We start from the raw sequence: 14,163 nt of genomic DNA on the forward strand, positions 1-14,163 counted from the left end.
GGAGCCTGCTGGGAATTCTGTGTCTCCCTCTCTCTCTGCCCCTCCCCTGCTCACGCTTAGTCTCTCTCTGTCTCTCACAAAAATAAACATTAAGAAAAAAATTTTTTAAAAGACACAGGTAAGTTTGGTCAGGGGAGCAAAGAGGGAAAGCCGCTCGGTGGGTTGGAAAGGGAGGGTAGTTTGACTGGTTTTATTTGTCAGTCAGGATAAGCTAGGTTTGCAATTCTGAAATTGGTTTGCTTGGTTTCAGCCCCCTATTTTCTTTTTTAAAAATTGAGGATTCCAAACAGCTTTTTTTATGCATTTATCAGTTATCTGTTGCTGTGTCACCCCAAAATATGACTTAAAACAACGCCAGGCACTGATTTTCTCTGGGTTGTCTGTGGGCCTGGAATCTGGGAGCAGCTTGGTTGGGCTTTTCTGACTTGGGATCTCTTGTGGGGTTGCAGTCATCGAAAGCTTAGCTAAGGCTGAAGCATCCATTTCCTTGCGAGATGGCTCCATCACAGTAGGGGGTGCTACTGTTCGCAGGAAGCCTCCATTCCTCTGTCTCCACAAGAGCCTCTCCACAGCATACTTGAGTGTTCTCAAGCCATGATTGCTGGCTTCCCTCACAGCAGGTGATCTAAGAAACAGCAATGTGGATGTTGAAATACTTTTTATGATCCCGTCTCAGAAGTTGCACATCATTATTTCCTCTAATGGTAACTCACCCTGTTTGATGTGGTCACGACTACCAGGAATTGAATATCCTTACAGGCCATCTGGGGAGACTGGCCACCACAATGTTGTAGAGGCCGTTTTTAGGCAACAGGCTTGAACGATGGAAACCTGAGTAAGGTAGAAGAGCCCAGGGTGACCCCAGCTCTCTGGCTGAATACAGAGAGGCCCAGCAGGCTACCCACCTCAAAATATCCATAGGCCCTAACTAACCAATGGGCTATTTACAAGCAGGCACAGTTACCAAAAAAGGGAAAATTCCACAGGTCTTCATACCTCTTCACCTTCTCTCTTTAAAAACCGCCTCCAGCCACTGCCTCGTTACCAACAGCCTCTCCTCTGCTGTCTTGCCCACCGCTCCCTTGTAGTGTATTTAATAAATTGTCTCCTTTGTTCTGCCTAGGGTGAATCCTTCCACTGCCTGTGCCCCCGGCCCTCACCCTATCAGAATGCCCCACATTTGGGGGCCCCTATCCAATTGAGAGAGACACCACAAATGGGGGTATTTTTCAATTTAAATTTATAAATTGGGGTGGTTCAGTCAGCTAAGTGTCCCACTTCAACTCAGTTCATGATCTCGTAGTTTGTCAGTTGCGAGCCCCATGTCCTGTCACGCTCTCCACTATCAGCTCAGAGCCCGCTTTGGATCCCTGTCTCCCTCACTCTTTGCCCTCCCCAGCCTGTACTCTCTCACTGTCTCTCTGTCTCTGTCTCTGTCTCTCTCTCTTTCAAAAATAAATAAACATTAAAATTTTTAATTTATACATAGAAAGATTTTATATATTTGAATATATATTTAGAAAATAAAATCTGTGATATTTACCACATTAGAAATTAAAGTTTAAAAATATTGTTGATTGGGGCACCTGGGTGGCTCAGTGGGTTCAACTTCAGCTCAGGTCATGATCTCACAGTTCCCCAGTTCAAGCTCTGCGTTGGGCTCTGTGCTAACAGCTCAGGGCCTGGATTCTGTTTCAGATTGTGTGAATCTGACCTTATCTCTGACCCTCCCCCACTCACGCTCTAGTTCTCTCTCAAAAAAAAAAACATTAAAAAATTAAAATTAAAAAAATAAAAATACTGTTCATTTAGGGGCATCTGGGTGGCTCAGTTAAGTGTCCAACTGTAGATTTCAGCTCAGGTCATGATCTCATGGTTTGGGAGTTGAAGCTCTACTTTGGGCTTATGCTGGCAGTGTGGAGCCTGCTTGGAATTCATTCTCTCTCTCTCTCTCTCTGTCTCTCCCTCCCTCCCTCCCTGTCTCCTCCTCTCCACTGCTCACGTTCTCTCTCTTTCTCTCAGTAAGGAAAAACTTTAAAAATATATTGTTCATTTAAGAATAAGTCCATTGGGGCGCCTGGGTGGCGCAGTCGGTTAAGCGTCCGACTTCAGCCAGGTCACGATCTTGCGGTCCGTGGGTTCGAGCCCCGCGTCGGGCTCTGGGCTGATGGCTCAGAGCCTGGAGCCTGTTTCCGATTCTGTGTCTCCCTCTCTCTCTGCCCCTCCCCCGTTCATGCTCTGTCTCTCTCTGTCCCAAAAATAAATAAATGTTGAAAAAAAAAAAAAAGAATAAGTCCATTATGTGTTAACTTAAATAATGCACTTTTAATGAAAAAATATTTTCCAAAACAAAAATAATTAGAAGAATGGCATTGTTTCTAATATTTTAAACAGAAGAGTGTTAGATTCTTACTTTTGCTTCTGCATACTCCACTAAACATTCATGAGAGAATGAGAATGAAAAATGGAAAATAATGTTTCTGTGTTATTACCAAAATAGTTTTGACTTCATGGATCCTTCTGAAAGGACTGTGCTACACTTTGGGAACCTTGGACTTGATTATGATATAGTAACAAATGATATCAAAATCTCAGTAGCTTAAAATAATAAAGGTTTATTTCTTGCTTATGCTACAAATCTATTTGGGGTTGCCCCTGGTTCTGTTACCTGTCATCTTTACTCAGGAACTCAAGCCAACAGGTCAGCTTCTAGCTAGGACATTGCCTGTCATTGTGATGGGATAAAAGAACTTGGTAAATGATCCTGTCTCTTAAAACTTGTGCTCGAGGGGCGCCTGGGTGGCTCAGTCGGTTAAGCGGCCGACTTCGGCTCAGGTCATGATCTCACGGTCCGTGAGTTCAAGCCCCGCGTCAGGCTCTGTGCTGACAGCTCAGAGCCTGGAGCCTGTTTCAGATTCTGTGTCTCCCTCTCTCTGACCCTCCCCTGTTCATGCTCTGTCTCTCCCTGTCTCAAAAATAAATAAAAACGTTAAAAAAAATTATAAAACTTGTGCTTGAAAGTGATGTCATTTTTTTTCTTTTTTCATCAGCCAAAGCGAGTCACATGGCCAAGCTTTAGTTCATCAGAGCTGTTATGTATAGTCTAGTGTAGGGAGGGGCCCCACTGGAAGGGATAAAAGTGTGTATATATATATGTATATATATGTGTATATATATATATGTATATATATGTGTGTGTGTATATATATATACATATATATACACACACATGTATATATAAATAATATAGTGCTTAGAGAATGGATTATTTGGGGTGGATGTAGGAAGCTACTCGAGTAAAAGTAGTGTTGGGGTGCCTGGCTGGCTTAGTCAGTAGAGCACGTAACTCTTGATCCAGAATCATGAGTTTGAGCCCCACATTGGGGATAGAGTTTACTTTAAAAAAAAAAGAAAAAGTAGAAGTTGTGTTAAAAATTGACACAGTGCTTCGGGCAAGAAGGTATGGTGGCTTGAACTAAGATGGTAGATGTGGTCTGATGCAAGATGTACCTTGGAGTTGGTAGAATTTGTTTCTAGAGTGGGAGTGGGGATAAGCTGAAGTAGGATAACCTCTAGGTTTTTGTCTTGAACAACTGAGCGGATTATGTGACATTTACTGAGATGGAGAAGAATACCTGGGGTTTTTTGAAGGGTGGGACAGTGAAAGAAATGTTCTGTTTTGAATGTGTTGAGCCGGAGGTGTCCATTAGACATACAAGCAGAAATGTCCACTATCCACTTGAATATAGAAGTCTGGAGATCAAGGGAGAGATCAGAACCAGATGTAGAAGTTCTGCAGGCATTAGCACAGAACTGATTGTAAAGCCATGGAGTTGAATGAGATCTCCTGGGAAGAAAGTGCTAATATGGAAGAGAATAGGACTAAGGGCTAAAGCCTTGGCATGCTGCAACATTATAGGTGGAACAATGGCTTCAGATTCAGCAAAGGAGATTGTGGAGCCATTAAGGGAAGGTGCAGGCTCGTAGAAATAGGAGCAAAATGAAGAAACTGGCTCAGGAAGGAGGGAATAGTCTCCTTTAATGTTCTAGAAGTTGGATCAGTTGAGTACAGCAAAGTGACCATAGGATTTGGGAATGTGGAAGTTACAGTTGACCTAGACAAGTACAGTTTTAGTGGAGAGGTGAGGGTCACACTAATTACATGAGTTGAACAAATGAGGAGACACCTCTTTTGAGAATTTTTTTTGTTAGGTGGGTAAGTGGAGAAAAGGGAGGGAAACAAAGATGTGAAGATGAAATGATGTGTATGTGAAATTTTTTTGTAAATGCTCCGTGATAGGCCTATTTTGTTATCGAACTCCTAGGAATTTCAAACCAGCTCAATGTGAAGAATCATGAAAACTAGGCTACCACTAGTCCTCAACTTCCTGTTTGTTAAGGCGCAGAGTATCTCCACCCAATGAAAAGCCAAGAAATGAAGGGAAGGGACGGATGGAGAACGCCGGCCGGAATAGGAAGGGACAAGGGAGGTTTTGCTGAGGTTAACATTGACCTCGCAGGGCCACCGTAGGGCAGACCCTCGCAGCTATTACGCTGTATTAGGGGCGGGGCCGACAGGAAATTTAAACCCGAGCCGCGGCCCAGGGCGCCTGGAGACTGGTCGTGTACTTGCGAAGAGGCCACGGCCACTCGGTCGTTTGAAAAAGCTCATGGAGCCCGCGAATACACTACGGAGACCTTGAGGAGGGAGCCAGGAAAGGGTACGGATGCCGGGAAGGGGAAGATGGGGTAAGAAGGAAGGTGGAAGGAAGGGGTTAAACGAGTGTAGAGAGGATAAGAGATCGGGAAGGTGCACAGGAATTGGGGAGCTGATGGGGCAGAAGCTGAGGAGCGTAGAGGGGCCGAGAAGAAGGGCTTACTGGCGTTGAGGAGGTAGAGGTCTAAAGGTGGCAAGGGACTGAGGGGACAAGAGCCTGGAGGGAAGCACGGGGATTGAAATACAAAAGGGGTGGCCAAGAGGCCATGGGAGTGAAGGCGCAGAGTTCTAGAGGGGGCGGCGGGATTGAAGGACAAGAGGCACGGAAGGTGAGATGGGATATGGATTGTGATGGAGTTCAGTCTTCCTTCCCCCCCCCCCCACCTCCCCGGGAGCCGCGCTGGGGGGTTTGCAGGAATTGGGAGGCCGGGGATGGGGGGTGGGGGAGAGGGTAGTAGAAGGTCGAAGGCTAATGAAGGTGGTTCTGATGCTGTTTTGTCCTTTCTCAGGTGACGGCAAATTCTCAGAGCTGCAGAGTTCTATGGCTGAGAGTAGGCTCCGGGCTCCTATCGTAGGTAGGTAACAGGTCAGAACTAGGGATGCGAGGTCGAAGTTGGTACTCCTGCACCAAGTCTTTTGGAATGAAAATCATGGTCGAGAATTGTTAGCGCTATTGAGGTTTCCTAATTACTTAGTGGCTTTGAGTGTGTGTATATGGAGGGATGGCATGGATCACTTAGGAATTCATGGTAAAGGTCAAATAAGAGCTTTCAGTCTGATATTACTAACAAGATTAGCAGATGGAGAGTCAGGATAGAATACCTTATTAAGCTCATATTCATGGTTATTTTTACCATAAACCCACCGAAATAGACAAGTATTGCAGCCATACTCATTTCCGTCACTTCCCTCCCCTCCCCTCCCCTAGTTTCTTCTAGTTTTAGTTCTGGATTGTTAGAGATACAAGCTTTGGTTGCCTTTGAAACAGCAATGTACTTTACTAAGTTATTTACTCTTTGTTTGCTGGAGGACTTTCTCCAAGAGTGTTTTCAAAAGGGGGCTTTATGTGATAAACTTTCTGAAGCTTGTATGCCTGAGAATATCTTGATTTCTTCTTCATGTTAAATTCTTGAGTCAAAGTTTTTTTCCTTCAGTATTTTCTTCCTGCAAAAAGTAGATGTTGTTGGGGTGCCCAGGTGGCTCAGCAGGTTAAGCACCCGACTTCAGCTCATGTCATGATCTCACCGTTTGTGAGTTCCAGCCCCACATGGGGCTCTCTGCTGTCAGCGCACAATCTCTTTCAGATCTTTTCTCCCTCTCTCTCTCTCTCTCTCTCTCTGCCCCACTTGCACGCATTCTCTCTCTCTTTCAAAAAAAGGTGTTGTTGATAATTGATGTAGGTCTGATTCTTGTTTCTTTGTAAGTGATCTGCTTTTTTCTTTTTCTTTTTAATGTTTCTTTTTTATTTTTGAGAGAGAGAATCCCAAGCAGGCTCTGCATTGTCAGCACAGAGCCCAACGTGGGACTTGAACTCATGAACCCGAGATCATGACCTAAGCCAAAATCAAGAGTCAGATGCTTAACCAACTGAGCCACCCAGGTGCCCCCTTGGCCTACTTTTTTTCATTAGAAGATTTTAGATGATTATCTTCATATTTGTTCTTAAAATTCACTGTAATATGACTATGAAATTTGAAGGGTTTTAAAAAATTTTTATTATAGTTTTATGGTTTCATAATTTTAAGAGGCTAGGTCTATGTCTATGTCTCTGCCTCTCACACACCCGCCCCCCCTCCCCCGCCTCCTGTTTCCTACTCTCTAGACAGCTCTTACAGCTATTTCTTCTAATATTTAGCTACTTATTTCTAAATAGCATGCCCATACTGCCTTTGTTTTCTTTTTTAATATTTAAAAAAAATTTTTTTCTTAATCTTTATTTATTTTTGAGAGAGAGACAGAGCGTGAGCAGGGGAGAAACAGAGAGAGAGGGAGACACGGAATCCAAAGCAGGCACCAGGCTCCAAGCTGTCAGCACAGAGCCTGATGCGGGGCTCGAACCCACGAACTGTAAGAGCATGACCTGAGCCGAAGTCAGACGCTTAACCGACTGAGCCATCCAGGCGCCCTTTAAGATTTTATTTTTAAGTAATCTCTACACACAACATGGGGCTTGAACTCACAACCCCAAAATCAAGAGTTGAATGCTCTTCCAACCCAACCAGCCAGGTGCCCCTGCTTTTGTTGTTTTTAACTTAAATTATATCTGTTGACTTCCTAGTATGGAAACTAAAGATTTTTTTTCTGTCTCCCCACTTAGCACACACAAACACACACATTTTCCTCCTCTCCTCCTCCTAGTGCATATGTAGTCATCTTTGATTGGTCATTTATTTATTTGCAGGATGGTGATTATGTTTATTCACAGATGACCCATGTAGTAAACTAGGAAATATGCTTCATTTTCTTTTCTTTTCTTTTTTTTTTTTAATGTGTGTTTATTTTTGAGAGAGAGAACAGGGGAGGGACAGAGAGAGAGAGGACAGAGACACAGAATCCAGAGCAGGTTGGTTCCAGGCTCTGAGCAGTCAGCACAGAGCCTGACGTGGGGCCTCGAACCCACTAGCCGTGAGATTATGACCTGAGCCGAAGTTGGACGCTTAACTGACTGAGCCCCAATATGCTTCATTTTCTTTTTTTTATAATTTTTTTTTTCAACGTTTATTTATTTATTTGGGACAGAGAGAGACAGAGCATGAACGGGGGAGGGGCAGAGAGAGAGGGAGACACAGAATCGGAAACAGGCTCCAGGCTTTGAGCCATCAGCCCAGAGCCTGACGCGGGGCTCGAACTCACGGACCGCGAGATCGTGACCTGGCTGAAGTCGGACGCTTAACCGACTGCGCCACCCAGGCGCCCCTATGCTTCATTTTCTATGTATGATCCCTAATTCATGTTCAGACTCTTACCAGAAGTATAAGCCTTCCCTCAGTATTTTCACGCTCATCTGAGAATCCATCAGTTTCTTCTTTGTCTGGAGAACATACCTTCTGAAACCATTTATCTTAGTACTCTAGTCTGATCCAGCTGAGCGCTAGGCTTGTTGCACTGATTTCATCCTAGAAACTCCCTTCATCGTTCTGGGGATTTCCCTTGGTTTTTCCTCTGTAGGATCCCCTCTATCATAAATTCCTATGTTTTTCTCTCTACATTTACTTCCTCATCTTGATAGAGTACCCTTCTAGTATAGCTTCCTGAGAAAGGGTACTAGACAAATTTTTCAAGACCTGCAGATCTTACAATTCTTTATGTTAACTTATATTTGAATGATAGTTCAGCTGGTTAAATAGTTCTAGGCTGCAAATAATTTTTCCCCAGAATTTTGAAGACATATTCCACTTTTTTCTTTTAAGTGTACAATCTTTTTGTTTTCTTTAATTTTTTATTTTGGAGGGGGAGGGGCAGAGGAAGAGGGAGAGAGAGAATCTTTTTTTTTTTTTTTTTAACGTTTTTCATTTATTTTTGAGAGAGAGACAGAGTGTGAGCAGAGGATGGGCAGAGAGAAGGAGACACAGAATCGGGAGCAGCTCCAGGCTCTGAGCTGTCAGCACAGAGCCCAAGTGGGGTTTGAACTCACAAACTGTGATATCATGACCTGAGCCAAAGTTGGACGTGGACGTTTAACTGACTGAGCCACCTAGGCGCCCCGTGGAGGGAATCTTAAGCAGGCTCCACACCCAGCTTGGAGCCCAACTCGAGGCTCAATCTCATGACCATGAGATCGTGACCTCATCCAAAATCAGAGTCAGATGCTTAACTGACTGAGCCACCCAGGTGCCCTGTTGTAATTTTTAATTCCAGTATAATTTACATGCAGTATTCTGTTGTTTCATATGTACAATATAGTGATTCAGCCACTTTCCACTTGTAGTTTGTAGTGTAGGGCGAAGTCTGATTCTGTGAATATTTCTACCTTCCTCCTGACACAACAAAGGCCTAGACTGGTCTGTCTCTGAACCATCCCTGTCCCCATCTATAGCATTATTGCCATCTAGCAGCAATATGATTATTGCTTATGATTATGTTTATTCACAGATGACCCATGTAGTAAACTAGGAAATATGCTTCATTTTCTTTTCTTTTCTTTTTTTTTTTTTAATGTGTGTTTATTTTTGAGAGAGAGAACAGGGGAGGGACAGAGAGAGAGAGGACATGTCTTTTTTACTTCCAAATTAGTCATTATTATCATTGTTTTATACAGTGATTGTTTAGATTTATACATATTTTTGGCAAATTTTTGGCATTTCAGTCCTTCCTTGTGGGTCTAGCTTCCTTCATCCCAAAGCATACCTCTGCGAAGTCCTTCAGTAAGAAGTGGTTGGGGAATAAATGGATTTTCTTTGTTTGAAAAATGTCTTTATTTTGCCCTCATTCTTGAATAATTGCCCAGTCAGATATAAATTCTAAGTTGACATTTATTTTCTCCCAGCATTTTAAATACTTATTTTAGTGAAATAAAACATTTAATAATTTAATTATTTTATGGTCTACAGTGACCCTAAAAGCTTCTATTCAAAGCTGTTGGGGATCTAATTTTGCTCTTTATTTCTGCTGATTCTTACCCACAGTGGTTTGTTTCCTTCATGTGTTTTATAATGTTGGAGGGTGAGTTAATGTTTGATGATGCTTTATATGAGGAAATTTTGGGAACCCTGAGCTAAGCTGTGCCTCTAGAATTGATTTGCATTTAGTTACTTGAAAGTATGCCAAAGGTGTTAGGAGCTGGGATTACTTTTTATGTTAATTTCTCTGTTTGATGGTGATGGTAGTGGATTCTTAGACCACATAAGTAATGTGAATTTGAATTCCAAATTTTTGGGAGACGTATGGTTATGAATTCTCAGAGAAGACATTTTTCTTGCAGAGCCAGGCTAAGAAAGTATTCCTTTTAAAAGGTCTCTTGGTGGATGGATTATTTTCTGATTTACCTTTTCTCCCAGATCCATGTGGGATTTCTCAATTCTAACTCCTCACTCTAGGCAGGTGCAAGACCTTATCTCCTGATCTCCTGGGCGTGTCAGGCTCATCAGTCCCAAACCCTTTGCTTTTAAGCCCACAAACTCCCTCAGGGCAGTCAGCATTGGCTTTCCCCACTGTGGTTTTCAGTTTTCTCATTATTTGGGGTCATTTGTGGAATCTTACTTATTGATTTTGTGAACTTAGCAGTTAGGTGGGATTTGTATTTATATTTTAACTGGTATTTTTAGATATTTTGTATTAGAAAGGCTTTTTTTGTTTTGTTTTTAATGTTTATTTATTTTAACAGAGAGAAAGAGAGCATGTGGCGAGGAGGGGTAGAGAGAGAATCCCAAGCAGGCTGCACACTCACTGTCAATGCAGAGCCAAACTCGGGGCTCAATCTCAGGAACTGTGAGATCATAACCTAAGTGGAAATCAAGTCACGCTTAACCCACTGAACCCCTGTATTAGGAAAGCTTTTAAGTTACTGGTCTCCAGTATTACCTGAAGTGAAGCCAAAATCCTGTGTTTTGTGGGGTTTTGTTTTGTTTTGTTTTGTTTTGTTTTTTCCTCTTTCTCCTTAATGTCCTGAACTTTCTTGACAGTGTGCCCTGATGGGGGACTTTTTTCATTCATGGAGCTGGTACTCGGTGGAAACTTTCATTCTGGAAACTCCTTTTCGTTCTGCAACATTTCTTTCTTTTTTTTTTTTTTTTCATATTATACATTTCTAAAAAGTTTTTCTTTTCTTTTTTTTAAATGTTTATTTATTTTTGACAGAGAGAGAGAGAGAGAGAGAGAGCGCGCGCGAGCATGAGTGGGGGAGGGGCAGAGAGAGAGGGAGACACAGAATCTGAAGCAGGCTCCAGGCTCTGAGCTGTCATCACAGAGCCCCGATGCGGGACTCGAACTCACAGACCACGAGATCATGACCTGAGCCGAAGTTGGATGCTCAACCGACTGAGCCACCCAGGCGCCCCAAAAGTTTTTCTTGTGTTTCCTTTTTTATACTTGTCTATGTGTTTATGGAACGCAATGTATTCCTTTATCTCTCCGAGGATATATAGGGTATTGTTTTTAGGTTTCTTCTGCTTTCCTGTATTGTCTCTATTTCCTCTAAGTCTTTTTTCTGTTTGGTAGTTAGATTTCTTGTTAGAAGCTTTCTTTAAATATCTGATCTTTGATTACCCATTCATATTTAAAAGTGAGGCAATGAAATGCCAATTGGAAGGGGGTTATCAGTTGGTAGATTTCATTGTAGGTAATCATGCTGGAACCTGGCAATTTTAGGGGGGGGTGTCTTTTTTAAGTTTATTTTTGAGAGCGTGAGAGAGTACACAAGCAGAGGAAGCGCAGAGAGAAAGAGGGGGGACACAGAATCCGAAGCAGGCTCCAGGCTCTGAGCTGTCAGCACAGAGCCCCATGTGGGGGGAGCTCAAACTCAAGAACCATGAGATCATGACCTGAGCGAAGTCAGACGTGTAACTAACTGAGCCAGCCAGGTGCCCCTGTCCTTTTTTTTTTTTAATGTTTACTTATTTATTTTGAGAGAGAGAGAGTGTGCCAGCATGGGGAGGGGCAGAGAGAGAATCCCAAGCAAGCTCCGCACTGTCAGCGCAGAACCCAACTTCAGGGCTCAATCTCACAAACCATGAGATCATGACCTGAGCCCAGATGCTTAACCGACTGAGCCACCCAGACACCCCTTGGGGGATATCCTGTATTTCAGGCTGCTATAACAAAACATGGTAGACTGAGTGGCTTAAACACATTTATTTCTCATATTACCAGAGGCTGGTAGTCCCAAGATCAAGATACCAGTAGATTTGTGTTCTTGGTAAGGGCTCGCTTCTAGCCTTGCACATGACTACCATCTCACTATGTGGTTCACATGAGCTCTTCTTTGTGCGGAGAGAGAGAGCACGCGCTCTGGTCTCTCTTCTTGTAAGGACACCAGTCCCCTTAGGGGAGCTACACTTCATGATCTCACCTAAACCTAACTACCTTCCAAGGGGTCACTTCCTACTACTATCACATTGCGGGTTATAAGTGTGGTTGTCCGCATTCTGGGAGTTCATTAGGGGATGAGGCTATAGGTCTCACCGTTCATCATGTGGACATCCTCTTAATCTTCTGTGTTTTCACTGGGACTTTATCCCTGCTCTCACCTGTGCTCAGTTTCCTCTAGTCCAGGGATTTTTCATTCTCAGCATTATTGACGCTTAGGATGAGATAATTCTGTTGCAGGGGGTTGTCCTGTGCCTTATACGATGTTAAGCAGCATTCCTGGCTTCTATCAGCTAGGAGCATACCCCCTAACAACCAAAAATATTTCCAGACATTGTCAAATTTCCCCTGGGGGCAAAATCTCCCTCAGTGAAGAACCACTGCTATAGTTTTTTTTATTTATTTATTTATTTATTTATTTATTTATTTATTTATGGATTCCTTGTTCAACGTGAGGCTTGAACTCACGACTCTGAGATCAAGAGTCACAAGCTCTACTGACAGCCATCTAGGCACCCCACCATTGCTGTAGTCTTCTGCCAGGGTAGGGGAAGGTTCTGGGTATCTAGCTGTTCCTTTGAAAGGCTTCCAGATAACCTCTTTTTCAGCCCCCCATTTCACTCCAGCATTCTCTTCTGGTCCTTCCAGTTTCAGGGCCTTTCAGCTCCAGCTTGCTTCTCGTTGGCCTTAGATGCCACTTTCTCTGGTCTCCTGCCTGGTTTCCACTCATCCATCTGCTTTCCAGCTTCCACAGTTTACTGGCATCTCTTGTCTCTTGTCATCTTGCCAGTGTCTTTGTCCATTTTTATTCCTTTTTTTTTTTTTTTTGTCATTTTTAGTAGGATTTAAGGAGAGAACAAAAGTTCTCATATTCCTCCTCCATATTTATTCAGAAGCCTAGACCATTGCTTCTTCAAATGTTTTCTTCTCTCCATTCTTTTTTTCTTTCCCTTTGCAGCCCCTCTGTGATGTTGCTTACACTTCTATTTCTGTCCTCTCCATTTCTTTATCTCCTCTCGATACCTTCTGGAAGAGTCCCTCCACCTGAGCTAGTAGCTCACACTGTGTTGCAAGATTTAACTCCCATCTATTTAGAGTTTGGTTTTTTCCCTGTTCATTCTTCACTTTAAAGAAAGTTCAGACTTAGAAATTTCAAAAACAGGGGGTTCCTGTATACTCCTAGCCCAGCTTCTTCCAAATACTTACATCTTATGTAACCATAGTACAATTTGAAAACTCAGGAAATTATAATATTGATAAAATATTAGTTAATCTGTAAATCTTATTCAGATTCTACTAGTTGTTTCCTGGCATCTTTTTTTCTGGTTTATGATCCAATCCAGAATCACGCCCTGCTTTGAGTTGTCATATCTCCTTAGCCTCCCTCCTATTTGGGAGGAGGTCTTCTTTATTTGTTGTTCATGACTTTGGTACTTCAGAAGGACAGAATGCCCCTCAATTTGAGTTTGTTCACTATGTCCCTATGGTTGGATCTAGGTTGTGCATTTTTGACAAAGAAGTGATGTTGTGCCCTTTGTAGGATTGGTGTCAGAAGGCACATGAGTGGCTGAGGCTCATCACTGGTCACGTTAACTTGATCATTTGATTAAAGTGGTGTCTGGAAGGTTTCTTCAATCATAAGTTACCATTTTACCTTTATAATAGTCTTGAAACTATACAAATACCGAGGTTTATTTATTTATTTATTTTTTTACTCTGATCATAAATTATCTTTACTGAAGCATGCCTATTCTTGTAGCTCAAAACAAATATTTTAAAAGAATGATATACCTAATAAAAATTGACATGAGTGTTTTATTTAAAATTATTATAGGGGAAAAAAATAACAAAAAAATAAAATAAAATAAAATTATAATAGGGGCACCCGGGTGGCTCAGTAGGTTCAGCAGCTGACTTTGGCTCAGGTCATGATCTCGCAGTCCACGAGTTCCAGCCCCGTGTCAGGCTCAGAGCCTGGAGCCTGCTTCATGTTCTGTGCTTCTGTCTCTCTCTGCCCCTCCCCTGCTCACATCTGTCTCTCCCTCTCACAAAAATAAATTTAAAAACATTAAAAATTTTTTTCATAAATAAAATCATATTAAAAACAAATAGACATTTAGAAGATATTTGTCATTTTAGAAAACACAGGCAGTAAGAATTAAACTAACTTTCCAAACTCACTGCCAGAATTAAAATTGCGTATCACAGAAATGTTTAGTAAAAAATATTGACCAACAGATTATAGCACAAAAGTTGAATAAATATAAGTCTTTCTGATTCTTTTACCAAAAAATCATGAACTATTGAATTAACAATAGAAAGTTCACATTAACTTCAGAAAAAAAGGGCATCTACGCAAAGCAGTCAAGGTGATCTGTAAAATGCAGTGTTGTATTTACACTGTGTATGATCAACTGAATGCA

At 42.2% G+C, this 14,163-nt stretch overlaps 1 protein-coding gene across 1 annotated transcript in view; it reads left to right on the forward strand.

The window, feature by feature from the left end:
* The first annotated feature begins 3,814 nt into the window (after positions 1 to 3,814).
* DBF4B (DBF4 zinc finger B) overlaps positions 3,815 to 14,163 on the forward strand; it is a 34,002-nt gene continuing 23,653 nt past the window's right edge. Inside the window, exon 1 of the mRNA XM_032591183.1 lies at positions 3,815 to 5,292. Within this exon, the coding sequence (XP_032447074.1) occupies positions 5,190 to 5,292 (103 nt within the window). The 5' untranslated portion in view covers positions 3,815 to 5,189. The remainder of the gene's footprint in view (positions 5,293 to 14,163) is intronic.

This window comes from Lynx canadensis, chromosome E1, assembly GCF_007474595.2.
Source record: "Lynx canadensis isolate LIC74 chromosome E1, mLynCan4.pri.v2, whole genome shotgun sequence".
NCBI classification, from domain to species: Eukaryota; Metazoa; Chordata; class Mammalia; order Carnivora; family Felidae; genus Lynx; species Lynx canadensis.